Source organism: Panulirus ornatus, chromosome 20, assembly GCF_036320965.1.
Source record: "Panulirus ornatus isolate Po-2019 chromosome 20, ASM3632096v1, whole genome shotgun sequence".
In the NCBI taxonomy this organism is placed as follows: domain Eukaryota; kingdom Metazoa; phylum Arthropoda; class Malacostraca; order Decapoda; family Palinuridae; genus Panulirus; species Panulirus ornatus.
The window spans coordinates 2,767,501-2,781,955 of NC_092243.1; the positions used below are offsets into that span (position 1 = coordinate 2,767,501).

The window sequence follows — 14,455 nt, forward strand, 5'->3', positions numbered from 1 at the left end:
CCTCATTAAAAACACTCTAAACCAATCCTGTGGTTGTGGACAATGCAGTAACTTGTATAATGATAGCCCGTTTCAGAGCCTCACTCTGTTCATCTCTACGAAAGCCTTAAAACTTAGTCTTGATATATTGTGAGTGAAGCTAGAGTGCAGTTGATCAACGAAATATCATGATGTAAGGAATAGATGATACCAAAAGTTGGATGAAACAAGATTATTTTTTTGGGGGGGTGAAGTGTTGCCTTTGTCATTCTTCAACTTTTATCTTCTTGACTCAAAAATCTAACTTTTGTAGGAAATTATTAAAATGACAGAATATAAGATGCTCACAGATTAGGGCACAATTGCACCAATGCAAAGGTATACAAATAGACGCACATTACGTTGAGACCCATTTCCACATTTTACATACGACTTACAAACACACACACACACACACACACACACACTGCAAAAAGGAAATTGATTATTTATAATGGGTTAGAATTCTATGTCGAATGGAATCATGCAAGATAGATTACTGAAAGGAATCTAGATAAAGTGTAAATCCGTCCTGCATACTCAAAATTTAACTAAGCCAACATATGCTTATAATCAATTCATTTGCATTTCAGCTTTTAATGGTATCATTTAATATATTTTCTTTAGGATTTTATATGCAGTTATGTATAGCATTTTTTTGTAAGGATAATTTGTTAAGCATCAGCAGTGAATGGGAGATATACTGATTATGGGATTCTCCGGTATTTTTTTGTAAGGATAATTTGTTAAGCATCAGCAGTGAATGGGAGATATACTTATTATGGGATTCTCCGGTATCAACAGAATCACTTCACATGTAACAGCCTTAATCACATAGGTGCAAGTAAGTGATATATTTTGAGATATTTGCATCACTAGGAAGCGGGGGATGGAAATCCTCCCCTTCCATTTTTTGACTTTCCAATAAAAGGAACAGAGAAGGGGGGCCAAGTGAGGAAATTTCCTGAGACTCAGTCCTCTGTTCTTCACGCTACCTCACTAGTGCGGGAAATGGCGTATATGAAAAAAAATACATCACTACTGAGAGCAAATACCTATTTTCTTGAAATTCTTATATGTTTGGAATGTATCTAGTATAACATTTTGAATCCTAGTTATATGTTCTAGGATTTGAATATTAACATTACTTAAAAAGGTAAGAAAATGATGATTAACTTTGACAGTGATAATTTTGGGTACCTCATTCTGATTTAGTTGTTGGAAGCTTCATTCTATACTGGTAGTATCTACATCAGCAGGAAAACAATAATGTGACTGCAGAATTTACTTACTTCTTTATGGTAAGATCGGATGCCCATGAATTAAAGTATTCTTCTCGCTGCATAGCAGGTGTGACTGACAAAAACTGCTGCATTCTTATGTGTTAGATAATGTGATGTAACACAACAGAAGCCTAAAATACATTGAAAAGTAACCTAAATTTGCTGTACTAATGCAGCAAATAAACATACTTTTTAGCCAAGAAGCTTTGTCTCATTTCTGATGTATTTTATTCAAGAAATTCATTTCAATTTCTATAAGCCTTAAGTTTACTGATGAAGCATACATATGCAATGTTTCATCATAAAATTTTTGCTTTAATGGTATTTTATCATTTCAGTTTTTTCTGCACATTATATCTTAAGTTAAATAATGTTTTATTCACAGATCATAGCTGGTCATAAGGAAGATAAGGATATCTCAAAGTTCATGGTGGGAACATGCTGGGAAATGTGGCCTTATGCAGAGCTTCGCTTGTGAGTAGATATATGGATTGTTACTGTATTTTTGATGATAAATTAACTTTTTTCGCATCACTGATTTCTTCTACCAATACATACTAATGTACAGACTTATGTAAATCATGTGAAATTGGGAAAAAAATTCTAAGGTGCATCTGGCTAGAAACCACTTCCAAAATATAAAATAGATGCAGACGTTAGCTCTTGGTAGACAATGATTCATTTGAGTGAAAGAGATTTATCTCATCAATCTCAGCCAGGAGATATACATGGTAGGGTTGTAGGGCAAGTAAGCATAGTTGACTTCACATTTAATAATAAAAAATTTAAGAAAATATCAGTTGGTATTTGGAATATAAATGAAAGAAAGTGAATTTCTCTATGTATTTGGAATTAGCAGTTCAGATATTACGAGTAATTACCATAAAGGATTAACAATAAATTATTACTTGTACCAGAAAAATATATAAATAATATTTACAGACTAATGGAAAGGTTTTTATTAATAATACCACAGATAGGGCTTGTCGCCTTATGCATGTTTCCACTTTTATTTAGAAATTCTTTAGTGACGTTCCATTTGCATGATTTCTTCAAAGAGTTTAGAAAAATATGTACAGGATGAATACATTTTTCAGCTGGCTACGAGAACAGTTGATTCATCTCATGGAAATGGCTGTTATTTCCAGTGATGAAAGACTGAATCATACCCAACAGAGGCCAATGGAAAAGGGGGTCTCACATTCAGCTGCTGGCCATCAGATTAAGGCATCAGATATTCACCTTGTAGCAGTGTTGGTCAAAAAATAAGATATTTGTCAACAGGTGAGTGTAGCGCCAACTTGGTTCAATTGGGGATCAGTCTTTGGAAAATATGAGAAAAAGGAAAATATGTGAAAATGGAAAATATGTGAAAACCATTTAAGAGTCAGAAGGCTTAATTTTGTCCAAATAACCCTAAGTTTTCCATTGGTTTCAATTTCATTATTCTCAGCCATAATGTATACCCACTTAACTCTTGTATTATAGCTGTTTCCCCTTCATGTCTCTTCTCCTAGTCTTTTAGTATTTCAGTCTCAGTGTTATCAACCAGCAGTCTGTAATTTGTATTGGGTAAGGAGCAACTGTACAAAAATTTCCTGACTTTAACTGTATAACTTTAGATCCCTTTAATTCTAGTTAAGATATGAAAAAAAAATTCACCTTCAGCATGCACTGTCTAGTCTAGGCTAAGAGAAAGAATTTCAGATAACCAAAACCTTATGCTGGCCCCTGTGCTTTGCATATTTCAGAACAGATGATTTGATTCTTCAGGTATTTAGATGTAGACAAAAGTATATGAAATAAAATAAAGGAACATATTTGACTAATCTTGAATCTCAGATTAATTTCTGAATGCATATACAATATATCTAGGTTTCAGATATACTTTAGTGTAATTACAATATGCTCTCATCATTTTTCAGAGCTTGTGAACATGAACTAGGCAAACTTCAAGGCATATCTAATGATAAAGAACACCATACTGAAACATTATTGCTAGTCATCTCATGGTTTGATGATCTTGACAAATATTAAGTACATAAAGTTAATGATACTAGTGTTGGAGATGTCAAAACTGACAAACAGGAAAGCTGGAATGTTAGTGATGACAATGTTAATGATACAGAAACAAGTGAGAATGATGCTGTCTTAAAGACAGCTGAGGGCAGCAAAAAAGCAAGTTTGCAAAAATCAAAAGAAGCACATAAAAGAAAAATGGACTCGTGCACAGAAGACTTGAGTGAGGCTGAGAGTTCAAGATGTTCCACAGATATAGCAAATAATTCCAAAGAACAACAGATACAAAAATTTGTGATGTGATAGTCTCAAATTATACTGCAAGAGAAGCTGCACCATCATATTTATTGGTGCACTTTGTCAATGAAGAAGCACTTATGTATGTACTGATAACCACGAAATATATGAGGTCTGACCAAATTCTATTATAAATGAAACTGATAACCATCAATAACCACTATAAGTTCTGCCTGTTTCTCTTTTGTCATACTTGGAATTTGTATTTTATCAAGTAGACGTTTCTTGTACAGATGTACCCATAAGATATGCTTTTATGTTTTCAATTCTCATCTCAAATTTTCTTCATTATTTCCATATCTCATCCAGTTCACTCACTTTATATGCCTGCAAATATATATTTTAATCTTGGTTTGATCTCTACTTCCTTCTTGTTAAAGCACCATTCATGGGCACTTTGTAGATGGGCTGTTGCCATCTTTTGGTAGACTTTGATAACATAGCAGAGCTATGTTTATGTTGCCTCAACTGCAAACTGCCGGCAGGCAGTTTCTAGTAGTCTTAAGGTCATTTTTTTGATTTTGTAGAAACTTGTCTTTTCTGGTCAGTTACTGGACCGAATGAAACCTTTACATAAACATAGATGTGCTCAGAGCTCTCAACCTACTACTCTTTGCATTTATATGTGGGTAGTACTGTAGCAAATCTTTTTTTCTCTCAGGCATTTAAGACTGGTGTCATTACCTGCAGAAATGAATATTGCATGGTTCATGAGTAATTACTGTCACATCCTTCACCTTTCACTATTTTTCCCTATTACTTTTATATTTACTTTATCCACAAATATGTTGAACTCATAGGTTAGTTTTATAGACTTTACTGAATCTAATTTAATTCACAAAGCCCACCACATACCAAGAAACAAAAATCATCCTGTCTTCTGATACTGACCATCTACTGATGATTCTTATCATCTTGGTAAATATCTTTTCAGCAGTTGTAATGGACATAAACTTAAAAGATCACCTTTTTATAATTACCCAGCATTCTGATAAGCATGGTAATAATCTAAGAGAGTTTTACTTTGGGTCAACATATATTTCATTCTCAAGAATTTTTGAACATAAAGTATTTACCTTGTCATTTTCAACATCTTTTCCTTTGTTTGTCTGTTTCATATTACAAGTTGTTGAGTTAGGTTTGCATTCATTATGCTTTTATGCATGACTTACAAATTTAGTAATGTTTATCATTTTTCAATTGAGGTGGATATTTTATTGTAACTACTGTATTATGTTGCTATTATTGGCTAATATGTATAATTTACAGTTTGAGATGGAATTGAACATAAAAGGAAGTGAAATATTTGTGAATGTTGGGCAGAATACATAGTGAACCAAAGAATTTAACATGATCTGTCTGTTTTAGAGGGAGTTTATTGAAGGTGAATTGTTCAGAATCTTCAATGTCCTAGGTCGTCTGAACTTCAGAAGAGGGAACTAATAAGTACATCACCTCTCTTGTCTCTTCCAAGCATCATTAGAATTAGACTCATTGGCAAGCCAACTTGAAAAATGTATAATGATTCTTGGATTTCCATAGACGATATTTCATATGGGATTGCTAAGTCATTAGATATGGTTAAAACACATGTTCCCCCTAGTTCCAGAACACTCCACATGATGGCTTTTCTACCACACCATGGGCCAGATCATACCAGATTTCACATCTGGTTACCATCTTATACAAAAATGAAGAAACTTTGATAACCATTTAAAGATGACTTCTTAGCTTATTCATTTATCTTCACTAGAACATTGAAGTGTGTAAAACAAAAGAGCTTTAAAGGAAGCGAATATGGTTTTATACTTGAATTCTGAATTGATATTGTTTTGACAAAGCCTTCATTCCAGGTCAACCATTTCCCATCCTTTGTCCTTCACCAGGAATTTTTGGTATAATTGCTATCACAAACTCAATGAGCTTTTTAAGATCTTTCAAGGAAAGTGGAGACTGAGAGTATTCTGACTGTCACTGCTCTCAGGCCAGTGGCTGATATGGACCAACTTTTTATGAAGATGATTGATAAAGTTGGTAGGGCCTAGCTTATAGCCCAACATGAGCTTTCCAATTTCTAATCATGGCATTGATTAAAAATAATTTTTTATGTTCATCTGCCTATCTTTATGTCTTTTAATCTTTCATTCCATTCCCATTTACATTAGGTGAATTAAGTGCATATGCAAACTTTTTTTTGAGTAATAAATTGCAAAACAGGAGTGCCTATCCTCAACTCCATACACTGGCAAAGGACAGGGATGCCCAATGTCATGCAGAAGACTAGCTACCCTCATAATTGCTTTTGAATATTTTGCTGGGTTTTACCTCAGGCATTAAGCTAATCACAGCTATCTCATTTATTGACCTAATTGTTAATATGGACGGGAGACGTACAGTCTTGAGGTTTTATCTCTTAACCTAACAATTCTGTTACACAGACTTGAATTTTCAATTCCCGCTGTACATCCATTCTGATGCTCCATTTGCCAAGTTACCGGTTGTATCAATTCATATCATATCAGTAACATTTTTCCTCCGTTTTATGGGAGGAGTCATTGGGACACACTGTCTTGCCTGTCATTCAGTGATCTCATCTGGGAAATATCATATACTTCCCCTTTTTATAATTTAACTTGTCCCAGCCATCTTGAAAATAAAAATAATGAGATACTAGACGAAAATTATCCAACTGTACCTGAGGTCTATTAATGCCACTGTGTAGTGTTCATTTGAAGGTCTGTGTAATGACCCATATGAACTCAAGCTTAGTCAGAAGGAAAGTAGGTATTTCCTATGTAAGGTGCTGTATTATAAAAGCTTTGGAGAAAATGTTTTGAGATTGAGAGACTTTTCTGAGCTTGTACAGGGCAAACTTATGGTATTACTCATGCCATTTATACAGGAGTTGCTCTATTATAATCATGCTAACCTGAGTCCTTGTGAAATATATTTGCTTGAGTTGCAGTCATTCAGTGATAGGTTTTGGGAGTAAAGGAGAATCTCATGCTTATGTTGTTCCTTTTAATGAGTCAGCAGCTGGCAACCAGTTACTTGAAGTAAATTTGTAGATGCAATGCACTTGTCATCAGGTTAGCTCTCTGTCCCATCCAACATGATGGCTGAGTAAAACATAAGAGTTGTTGTACCTTCATCTTCCCCCCAGTCTAAAGTCAGAGAAGTCTTTTATCTTCAGAACAGATACAAGTTTTCTTTTATGTGCACTGATAACCTGTAATAGCTTATTATGTAAATAATTTGCATAAGTAAATGTATAATCAAAGTTTTATACAGTTTATAGACTTTAAAACTTATTGACATGAGAGTACAAAAAACAAAAATGGTAGGTGGTATGTTGATAGAACAGAGAGTTTGTAATGATAAGATGTTGCTCAGTGCTCATAGATATGAAAACAAGTATTCTAGTCCTCATTCACCCATGTTGTCCAATATACTAAGGTGCAAGTGGTGAATGTGTAAGGGTTAAGAATGAAAATAAAAATGCATCTGAGTACAGTATGGGCAACTTATGGTGTGCAACCTGTCAACAAACTCTTTTGATGGGTTAGAGTTCATTGAAGTTAGAAGAAAAATTTAAATGCTCAAAGAAATTACAAAAAATAGTAAATACAGGTTAATCTGTTTTGTAGTAGTAACTGATGAGATAAAAGAATGTGATGTAAATGCAGATTATCATGTAGAATGACAGGGTGGTTTGCTTATACAAGTATATTGGGATAGAAAAGAAAGTATACCAAGAGATGTGAATTAGTCTCAACAATTTAAGAAAATTATGATTAGGCTTGGATGTCAGATACTTCATGTTAAATTACACCGTGAGATAAGGAAAAAGGTTGGTTGGTTTACCTCTTCATTTACATCATCCAATACTACTCATAAAGCATAGCATATACTGTAGATTGGGTCAGCATCCGCTTACAGTACATAGACAATAAAGCAGTAAATGTAGTAAATTAAAAGGTGGGCTGAGAGCCCATAGCTTCAAAACATAGATGTCAGGAGTGGGCAGATTTGCACTATATGAGAACAAACTCCAACAACAAACTTCTGTACATCACACTATACAAACTACAAGGATGTGGCATACATAAACTTTGGGTCAGTGTACATGTATTTGGAGGGCAGAGTGTATATGAAGCAAGTTATGGAGATGGGATAAGGGTCTCATAGACTTGGTACTTAGACATCACGGGTAAGCAAATTTAGAATGTTAGACAGGAATAGATTTTTGTCTTTCATAGTACCCCATACTGAATATAAGAGTGTGGCTTACCTTCTAATCAAGGTCTGTGCCCATATATAGGGACAGTAGAAGAGAATGTAAGGAAAGTTACAGAGGTGAGTTGAGGGCCTCATGGGTTCAGTAGTATATAGCCATTTGAGGTGTAAGAAAGGAAAAGACCGCCTTCCACCAACTGTAATGGCATAACATACATTACAAGATGGGTCAAGACTCATATTTACACGTACATTGATAACAGAATAGGATATGAAGAAAGATGCAAAGGTAGGCTTAAGGCCCAATAGATTCATTATATAGGTTATCAGGGGTGGGCAAATTTAGGGTGCAGTAAAAGGGTTCATTAAGTATTTGCTTCATCCCACTTTAACTGTAGAGGTGCAACATATATTACAGGCTAGACCAATATCTATATGTATGAACTTTAAAGTAATATGAAAAAAAAAAATGCATGTTGAGCTAAGGGCCCTATGAAATCATTGCAAGGACATCAGATATTGATAAATTTAGGTTGTGATTTCACCACCCTGCACTAACTCCAAGAATGTGGCTTAAAAGTGCAGGTTGGGTCACCTTCTTTGTGTATGGATATCAGAGAACAGCATGAAGCAAGTAACAGATCAGCCTAATATATTTAATGTACAGACAATAGGGTTGGTTAAATTTTGGAAATAAACGAAGACTACCATGTCAGAATCATGTAGCAGATGGCTACATAACCCCTTAAGACAGAAGCCTCTGGGTCATAAAACTGAAAATATATGATTGTACAGTCAGTTACAGACTTTCACTGTTGCATAAAATCATGTAAATATTTTTAAAGGATTCAAATATGGAGTCTTAAGTGCGATACTTGTATTACTTCATGTATGATCCTGAGAAATTTACCTTGTGTTATTCTTATACTACTTACCATGTGCTGTATCTGTTTTGTCATAAGAAGTGCCTTTATGTTATACAGCAATCCTGTTGCTATTCTGTATTTTGTATCTTCAGCAACAAAACACCGCCTTCATGTCTTCAAGCAAAGCTTTGCTGTTGTTAATCTGCAAGAACTGATTACTATTCCCCTACTAATTATACATAATTGTGCTTATCATTATACTATTCATTTCGGCTATTAAACCAAATCATTCTACTATCATCTGTAAGATTTTACTCCCATATTTCATGGTCATTAATGTCATTTGTTTAAATAAATTTCTTCAACAAATTTTGCACATATTTTATTAATCCCCATTGTCTCCATATTATTTTTATCTCTCCCTTTGTTATCTCAAAATGATTGTTTTGTTACTGTCATATTCATTAGCATTATTATTATACTTAATCACCGTCTCCCAGGTCAGTGAGGTAGCACCAGGAAACAGACGAAGAATGGCCCATTCACCCATACACACATATATATACATTGATAATAAACTATGCTCTTACAGAAACTTTGTATCTACTGTCCGTGTTATCATTAAACTGTTAGTTGTCTTACTTAGCCTAAAGAGCTCACTTATGGGCTCCACATTTTCTTAACATACATGAAATGGATATGCAATCTCTGTCAGGTACTATTAACCGTTTAGGAATAAAATTGTAAGAACTCCATAATGTTGCATTTGCAGAAATGTTTGCAAGGGGAATCGCAGAGTTTACAATGGGTAACATCAACTAGGGAGGTTAATATTATATTGCTGGACACATCAGTAATCCATCTGGTTCCAGGCAGCAACCACATCATACCTCATGGCACATTGTTTGAAATATTTTCTTTTAATAGAATTAGAGGTTCTTGACATTAGAAGCAATTAACTATGTTTCATAAATGTTAAAAGGAGGAGACATTAACAAAACTTGAAACTGAGAATGTTTTCCACTGACAGGATAAAGATAATTAGCTGAGTATGTTTTTGAAGAAGTAAAGTTGCTGGTGAAAGAGAAATGAGAGGCGTTCAGGCAGTACTTACAGGGAAGAAATGCAAAGGCTTAGAAGAATAACACATTTTGGAAAGAGGTTCATAATGTGCACTAAACAAGAAAAGAACAAATGGGAACATCGATGAATGAGTCAAAGGGGGAAGTAGTAACAAGCAGTGAAGATGGGAGGAGGAGATGGCATAGTATTCTGAAGGACTGTTGAATTTGTTTATTGATAAAGTGGCTGATGTGAGGTGTTTGGGCTGGGGTAGCATGCAAAGTGAGAGAGTCATGAGGAGTGGTTGGTGAAAAGAGAAGAGGTGGTGTAAGTCTTACATGAGATGAAGTGTGGCAAGGTGGCTGGAGAGAGTGGTATTGCAGTTGAATTTATTAAGGAATGGGGTGACTGTGTTGTTGATTGGTTGGTAAGAAGTTCCATATAAGTATAAATCGTAGTGAGGTGTCTGATGAAGTGAGGCAGTTGTTTCGCTGATGATACAACGCTGGTGGGTGATTCGGGTGAGAAACTGCAGAGGTTGGTGACTGAGTTTGGTAAAGTGTGTGAAAGGAGAAAGTTGAGAGTAAATGTAAATATGAGCAAGGTTATTAGGTTCAGTAGGGTTGAAAGGCAAGTTAATTGGGAAGTATGTTTGAACGGAGAAAAACGGAAGTGAAGTCTTTTAGATATCTGGGAGCGGACTTAGCAGCAGATGGAACCATGGAAGCAGAAGTGAGTCACAGGGTGGGGGAGGGGCGAAGGTTCTGGGAGCGTTGAAGAATGTGTGGAAGGCAAAAACGTTATCTCGGAGAGCAAAATGGGTATGTTTGAAGGAATAGTGGTTCCAACAATGTTATATGGCTGCGAGGCATGGGCTATAGATAGGGTTGTGCGAAAAGAGTGGATGTGTTGGAAATGAGATGTTTGAGGACCATTTGTGGTGTGAGGTGGTTTGATCAAGTAAGTAATGAAAGGGTAAGAGAGATGTGTGGTAACTAAAAGAGTGTGGTTGAGAAAGCAGAAGAGGGTGTTTTGAAATGGTTTGGTAACATGGAGAGCATGAGTGAGGAAAGATTAACAAAAAAGGACTTATGTGTCAGAGGTGGAGGGAATGAGAGTTGGGAGACAAAATTGGATTATATGTATGTGTGTTCTTACCATCAAGTGTTACATAAGTGCAGAGAGCATACAATTTGTGTCTGATCCTATGTTACACTTTCATTAAAGAATCTAAGTACTATAATGTGAACAGACTTCGCCTGTAGTACTAACACCTCCAGATGAATCCAATTCACAATCGGAAGAAATGTTCCTGTACTCTTTTTTTCAGCGATGGAAAGGAATACAGCCTTGTAAGGGACTCTCTCGTCTCAAGAGGGACTGATCTTACCTTGCTCCAGCGTAGGTCTAATTCTCGAAGCTGCAAGTGACAGTAAAGTATCCTTTGGAGAGCTTGTATAACTTACCATGTAGTACACACAAGAGGCGTAACCCGTGAGCAGGCAGAACAAGATCTCATAACTTGGCTGTTCATTGATATCTTTTCGATAGTAATAGGAAATAATTATAACATGTGGTTACGTGGAACTTAACTGAACAAATTCTACCACGCTGAAATAAGGATTCTTACCTGATATATAAGCTACATAATACATACTCAACTATAAAAAATAGTGGCCTTTTGGTTTTCACTTATCTTTCCAAATAATGCATAAATTTGCAAGTAACCGAGACCGTTCTTCTTTTCGTAGAGTTGCCTTGCTACACAAGATATGGCGAATAAATATAAAAGGACGTAAATTATCAGTGATATTACCTCCCTCTGAAAGGGTCTTAAGTGTTATTTCACGGAGTCTTGTAGTTCCATGGCTTTGCCGTACTCCCAGCAGGGACAAGACAATGAATCCTCTCCAAGTTTTCGTGGAGTAAAACTCGTTAAGACTGTAGGTTCTTATTGCCAATAACAATGAGAGTGAGCACCCTTAATTTTCGTATATGAACGTGTTGTAAAAGTATAATGTTACGCTCTTACAGGGGCCCCTTCCGGCATATTGCAGGGGATACCAAATTTATAACGGCGTCTCTGCTGCTTTGCCAACCTTTGAAGATGCAGCATATAAAGATGGCCTCTTACCCGTCATATATATATATATCCCTGGGGATAGGGGATTAAGAATACTTCCCACGTATTCCCTGCGTGTCGTAGAAGGCGACTAAAAGGGGAGGAGAGGGGGGCTGGAAATCCTCCCCTCTCGGTTTTTTTTTAGTTTTCCAAAAGAAGGAACAGAGAATTGGGCCAGGTGAGGGTGTTCCCTCAAAGGCCCAGTCCTCTGTTCTTAACGCTACCTCGCTAATGCGGGAAATGGCGAATAGTTTGAAAGAAAAGAATATATATATATATATATATATATATATATATATATATATATATATATATATATATATTTTTTTCCAAAAGAAGGAACAGAGGGGGCCAGGTGAGGATATTCCAAAAAAGGCCCAGTCCTCTGTTCTTAACGCTACCTCGCTAACGCGGGAAATGGCGAATAGTTTAAAAGAAAGAAATATATATATATATATATATATATATATATATATATATATATATATATATATATATATATATATATATATATGTGTGTGTATATATATATGAACAAGAGCTAAGTCAGCTTTAGTGAGCAAGTTTTTTGTCGCCAGCCCAGCCTTAAACTATATCAAAGATTTAATAGGGATGAAGTAGATTTTAAGCTAGAAATCATTACACACAGGTTACCAGATAAGCATTAAAAAAGTTATTGTTTGTTTTCGTGTGCGCCTGTACCATAAATGTTGTCACGTGGCCAAAGATCTCACCAGACGTTCTTGCTTCACGTGCAACGCTGGTCGGCCCAGGGGTTCGCTTTGCTTTAACATCATAGTAATGTGGAAGCTATGTACCTTATTGTGGTGTATTGCACATGTGTATACCTATCATAATGTACTAGGGTCACTGATTAAAGTTAATCAAGCAATAATTGTTTTCGTTAATTGTGAAATTTAACTTAAAACATCCTTGTAAACCTAAAAGATAATAAGAGAATATAATAGAATAATACGTTCGAATGAGGACTTTCGCGAGACTTTGGTAAATATATATTTCAAACCATCGCAAAAATTTCACAAAAGCCACACTTTCGTATGCATAGCCATCAATAACGAGTAATGGTTGTACGGTATAAATGAAATATTTCACTTATAAACTTTCTTCGAATGTTGATACTTCCATGCTGTTAAGGCATACATTTTTCCAAACGTTGAAGTGATATATGTCAAATTTAGTTTATATTTAATGCAGTAAGGATTGTTTTAATAACCCGATGAAAAAGGTAAAATTTTAAGGGATTTATCAGGTTTAACATAACTTATATCTAATATATGATTGAAAATTTATTAAACTGTATTACTGTGAGCGTCTTTCCTCTGCGAAATTGCTAAACACGGTGGTTGGTGACTTTGGAATACGGTAAGTTAATCATAATTTATCCATTCCAAGATTGAAGATTTGGATGTATTAAGTTGCCTTATTGAATAACCTTCAAACAGAGATTTCCATGGCGTCCTTTCAAAGACGTAAACGGCAGATGAACTCCTATATTGAATAGATATTGGCAACCTTTCGAGTGGTCGAGACATAATCTATTGCTTCCTAATTACTTAAACTTGTTAGAAGGTTTGAGAGAACTGATTCGTGTGAGTTGGATATAGTTCTTTAACACTATACCTTATTGATGAAATGCGGTTATATAGTGATGATAAGTTCTGAAAAGTTGTGTGGAGCGCAACTTGTTTGACCTGCGTAATTAGGTAATTCAACACATTTGGACTACAGCATTTGTTGTGGCGTGTCATAGAAAAATGTTTTGAAAGAATATGATTTAAATATAATGTTAAATGCATTGTGGTAGGACATTGTACCGAGTGGGAGATGTTTTAAGTCGCGTTGTTAAGCCGTATGTCTCGCAGCTTATGTCTTGTTACACAGGTAAGGAAAGTAATTTCATTAATGTGAGTGGTCCCTTGCTGGCTTCTGAACACCTGTTGTAAGTGTTCTGGTTCTGATCCCTGGACCTATATTACAATTGGTCATATTCCCCTTGCAATTTTGTATAAGATTAATAGCCACGCTTTGACCTTAACACTCGTTGTTGGGATTTTTTTTTTCCAAAGAACCATATAGTTTAAAGTAGTTACTGAGTGGATGGTCTATGATGGCTATACCACCGTTTTAGGAGGGTTGTTTATCTTACTGCACCTTATTCAGAGTTACCTTTAATTTGAGTGAATCTGATGTTGATCTTAGAACCCTCGTCAGTAGTATTGGTGGTGGTATTACCACCCTTGTTAGTGATTTGATGTTGGTCAGAGCACCCTTATTTTGAGAGGTCACGTGAAGGCCATAACACCCTTACCATGAGTAGTCTGGTGCTGGCCAAGCTTGCTACCTTTATTTAGTGGTTTGGTGCTGGCCCACCATTGTTATTGTAAGTGGTCTTGTGTTGATCTTACCATCCTCAGTTTAGATGGATTAAGTGCTGATCTTGCCACCCACACTGTGAGTGGTTTGGTGTAGGGCTGGATTTAGGACTGTAGATGTTTAGGGCAGTAACTGACTTGTCATCCTATCCTATCAGT

The 14,455-nt window shown here is 35.6% G+C and overlaps 2 protein-coding genes across 7 annotated transcripts in view; both read left to right on the forward strand.

Moving 5' to 3' along the window:
• The window catches only part of LOC139755860 (carbonic anhydrase-related protein 10-like), a 94,357-nt gene extending 91,772 nt beyond the window's left edge, over window positions 1-2,585 (forward strand). For both annotated transcript variants that reach the window (XM_071674494.1, XM_071674495.1), the window contains exons 12-13: window positions 1,687-1,775; window positions 2,450-2,585. The gene's annotated coding sequence lies outside the window, so the exon portion shown is untranslated. The remainder of the gene's footprint in view (window positions 1-1,686; window positions 1,776-2,449) is intronic.
• Window positions 2,586-13,213: 10,628 nt separating this feature from the next.
• The window catches only part of LOC139755861 (probable ATP-dependent RNA helicase vasa-like), a 38,408-nt gene continuing 37,166 nt past the window's right edge, over window positions 13,214-14,455 (forward strand). Inside the window, exon 1 of one of the 5 annotated variants that reach the window (XM_071674498.1) lies at window positions 13,214-13,286. Coding sequence is in view for 2 of the 5 variants with exons in the window: in XM_071674496.1 (XP_071530597.1) it covers window positions 13,776-13,805 (30 nt within the window). In the remaining 3 variants the exon portion in view is untranslated. Of the gene's footprint in view, window positions 13,287-13,434; window positions 13,514-13,585; window positions 13,628-13,692; window positions 13,806-14,455 lie in introns of those variants that run through there. The other 4 variants (XM_071674499.1, XM_071674500.1, XM_071674496.1 and 1 more) reach the window with 4 other exon arrangements.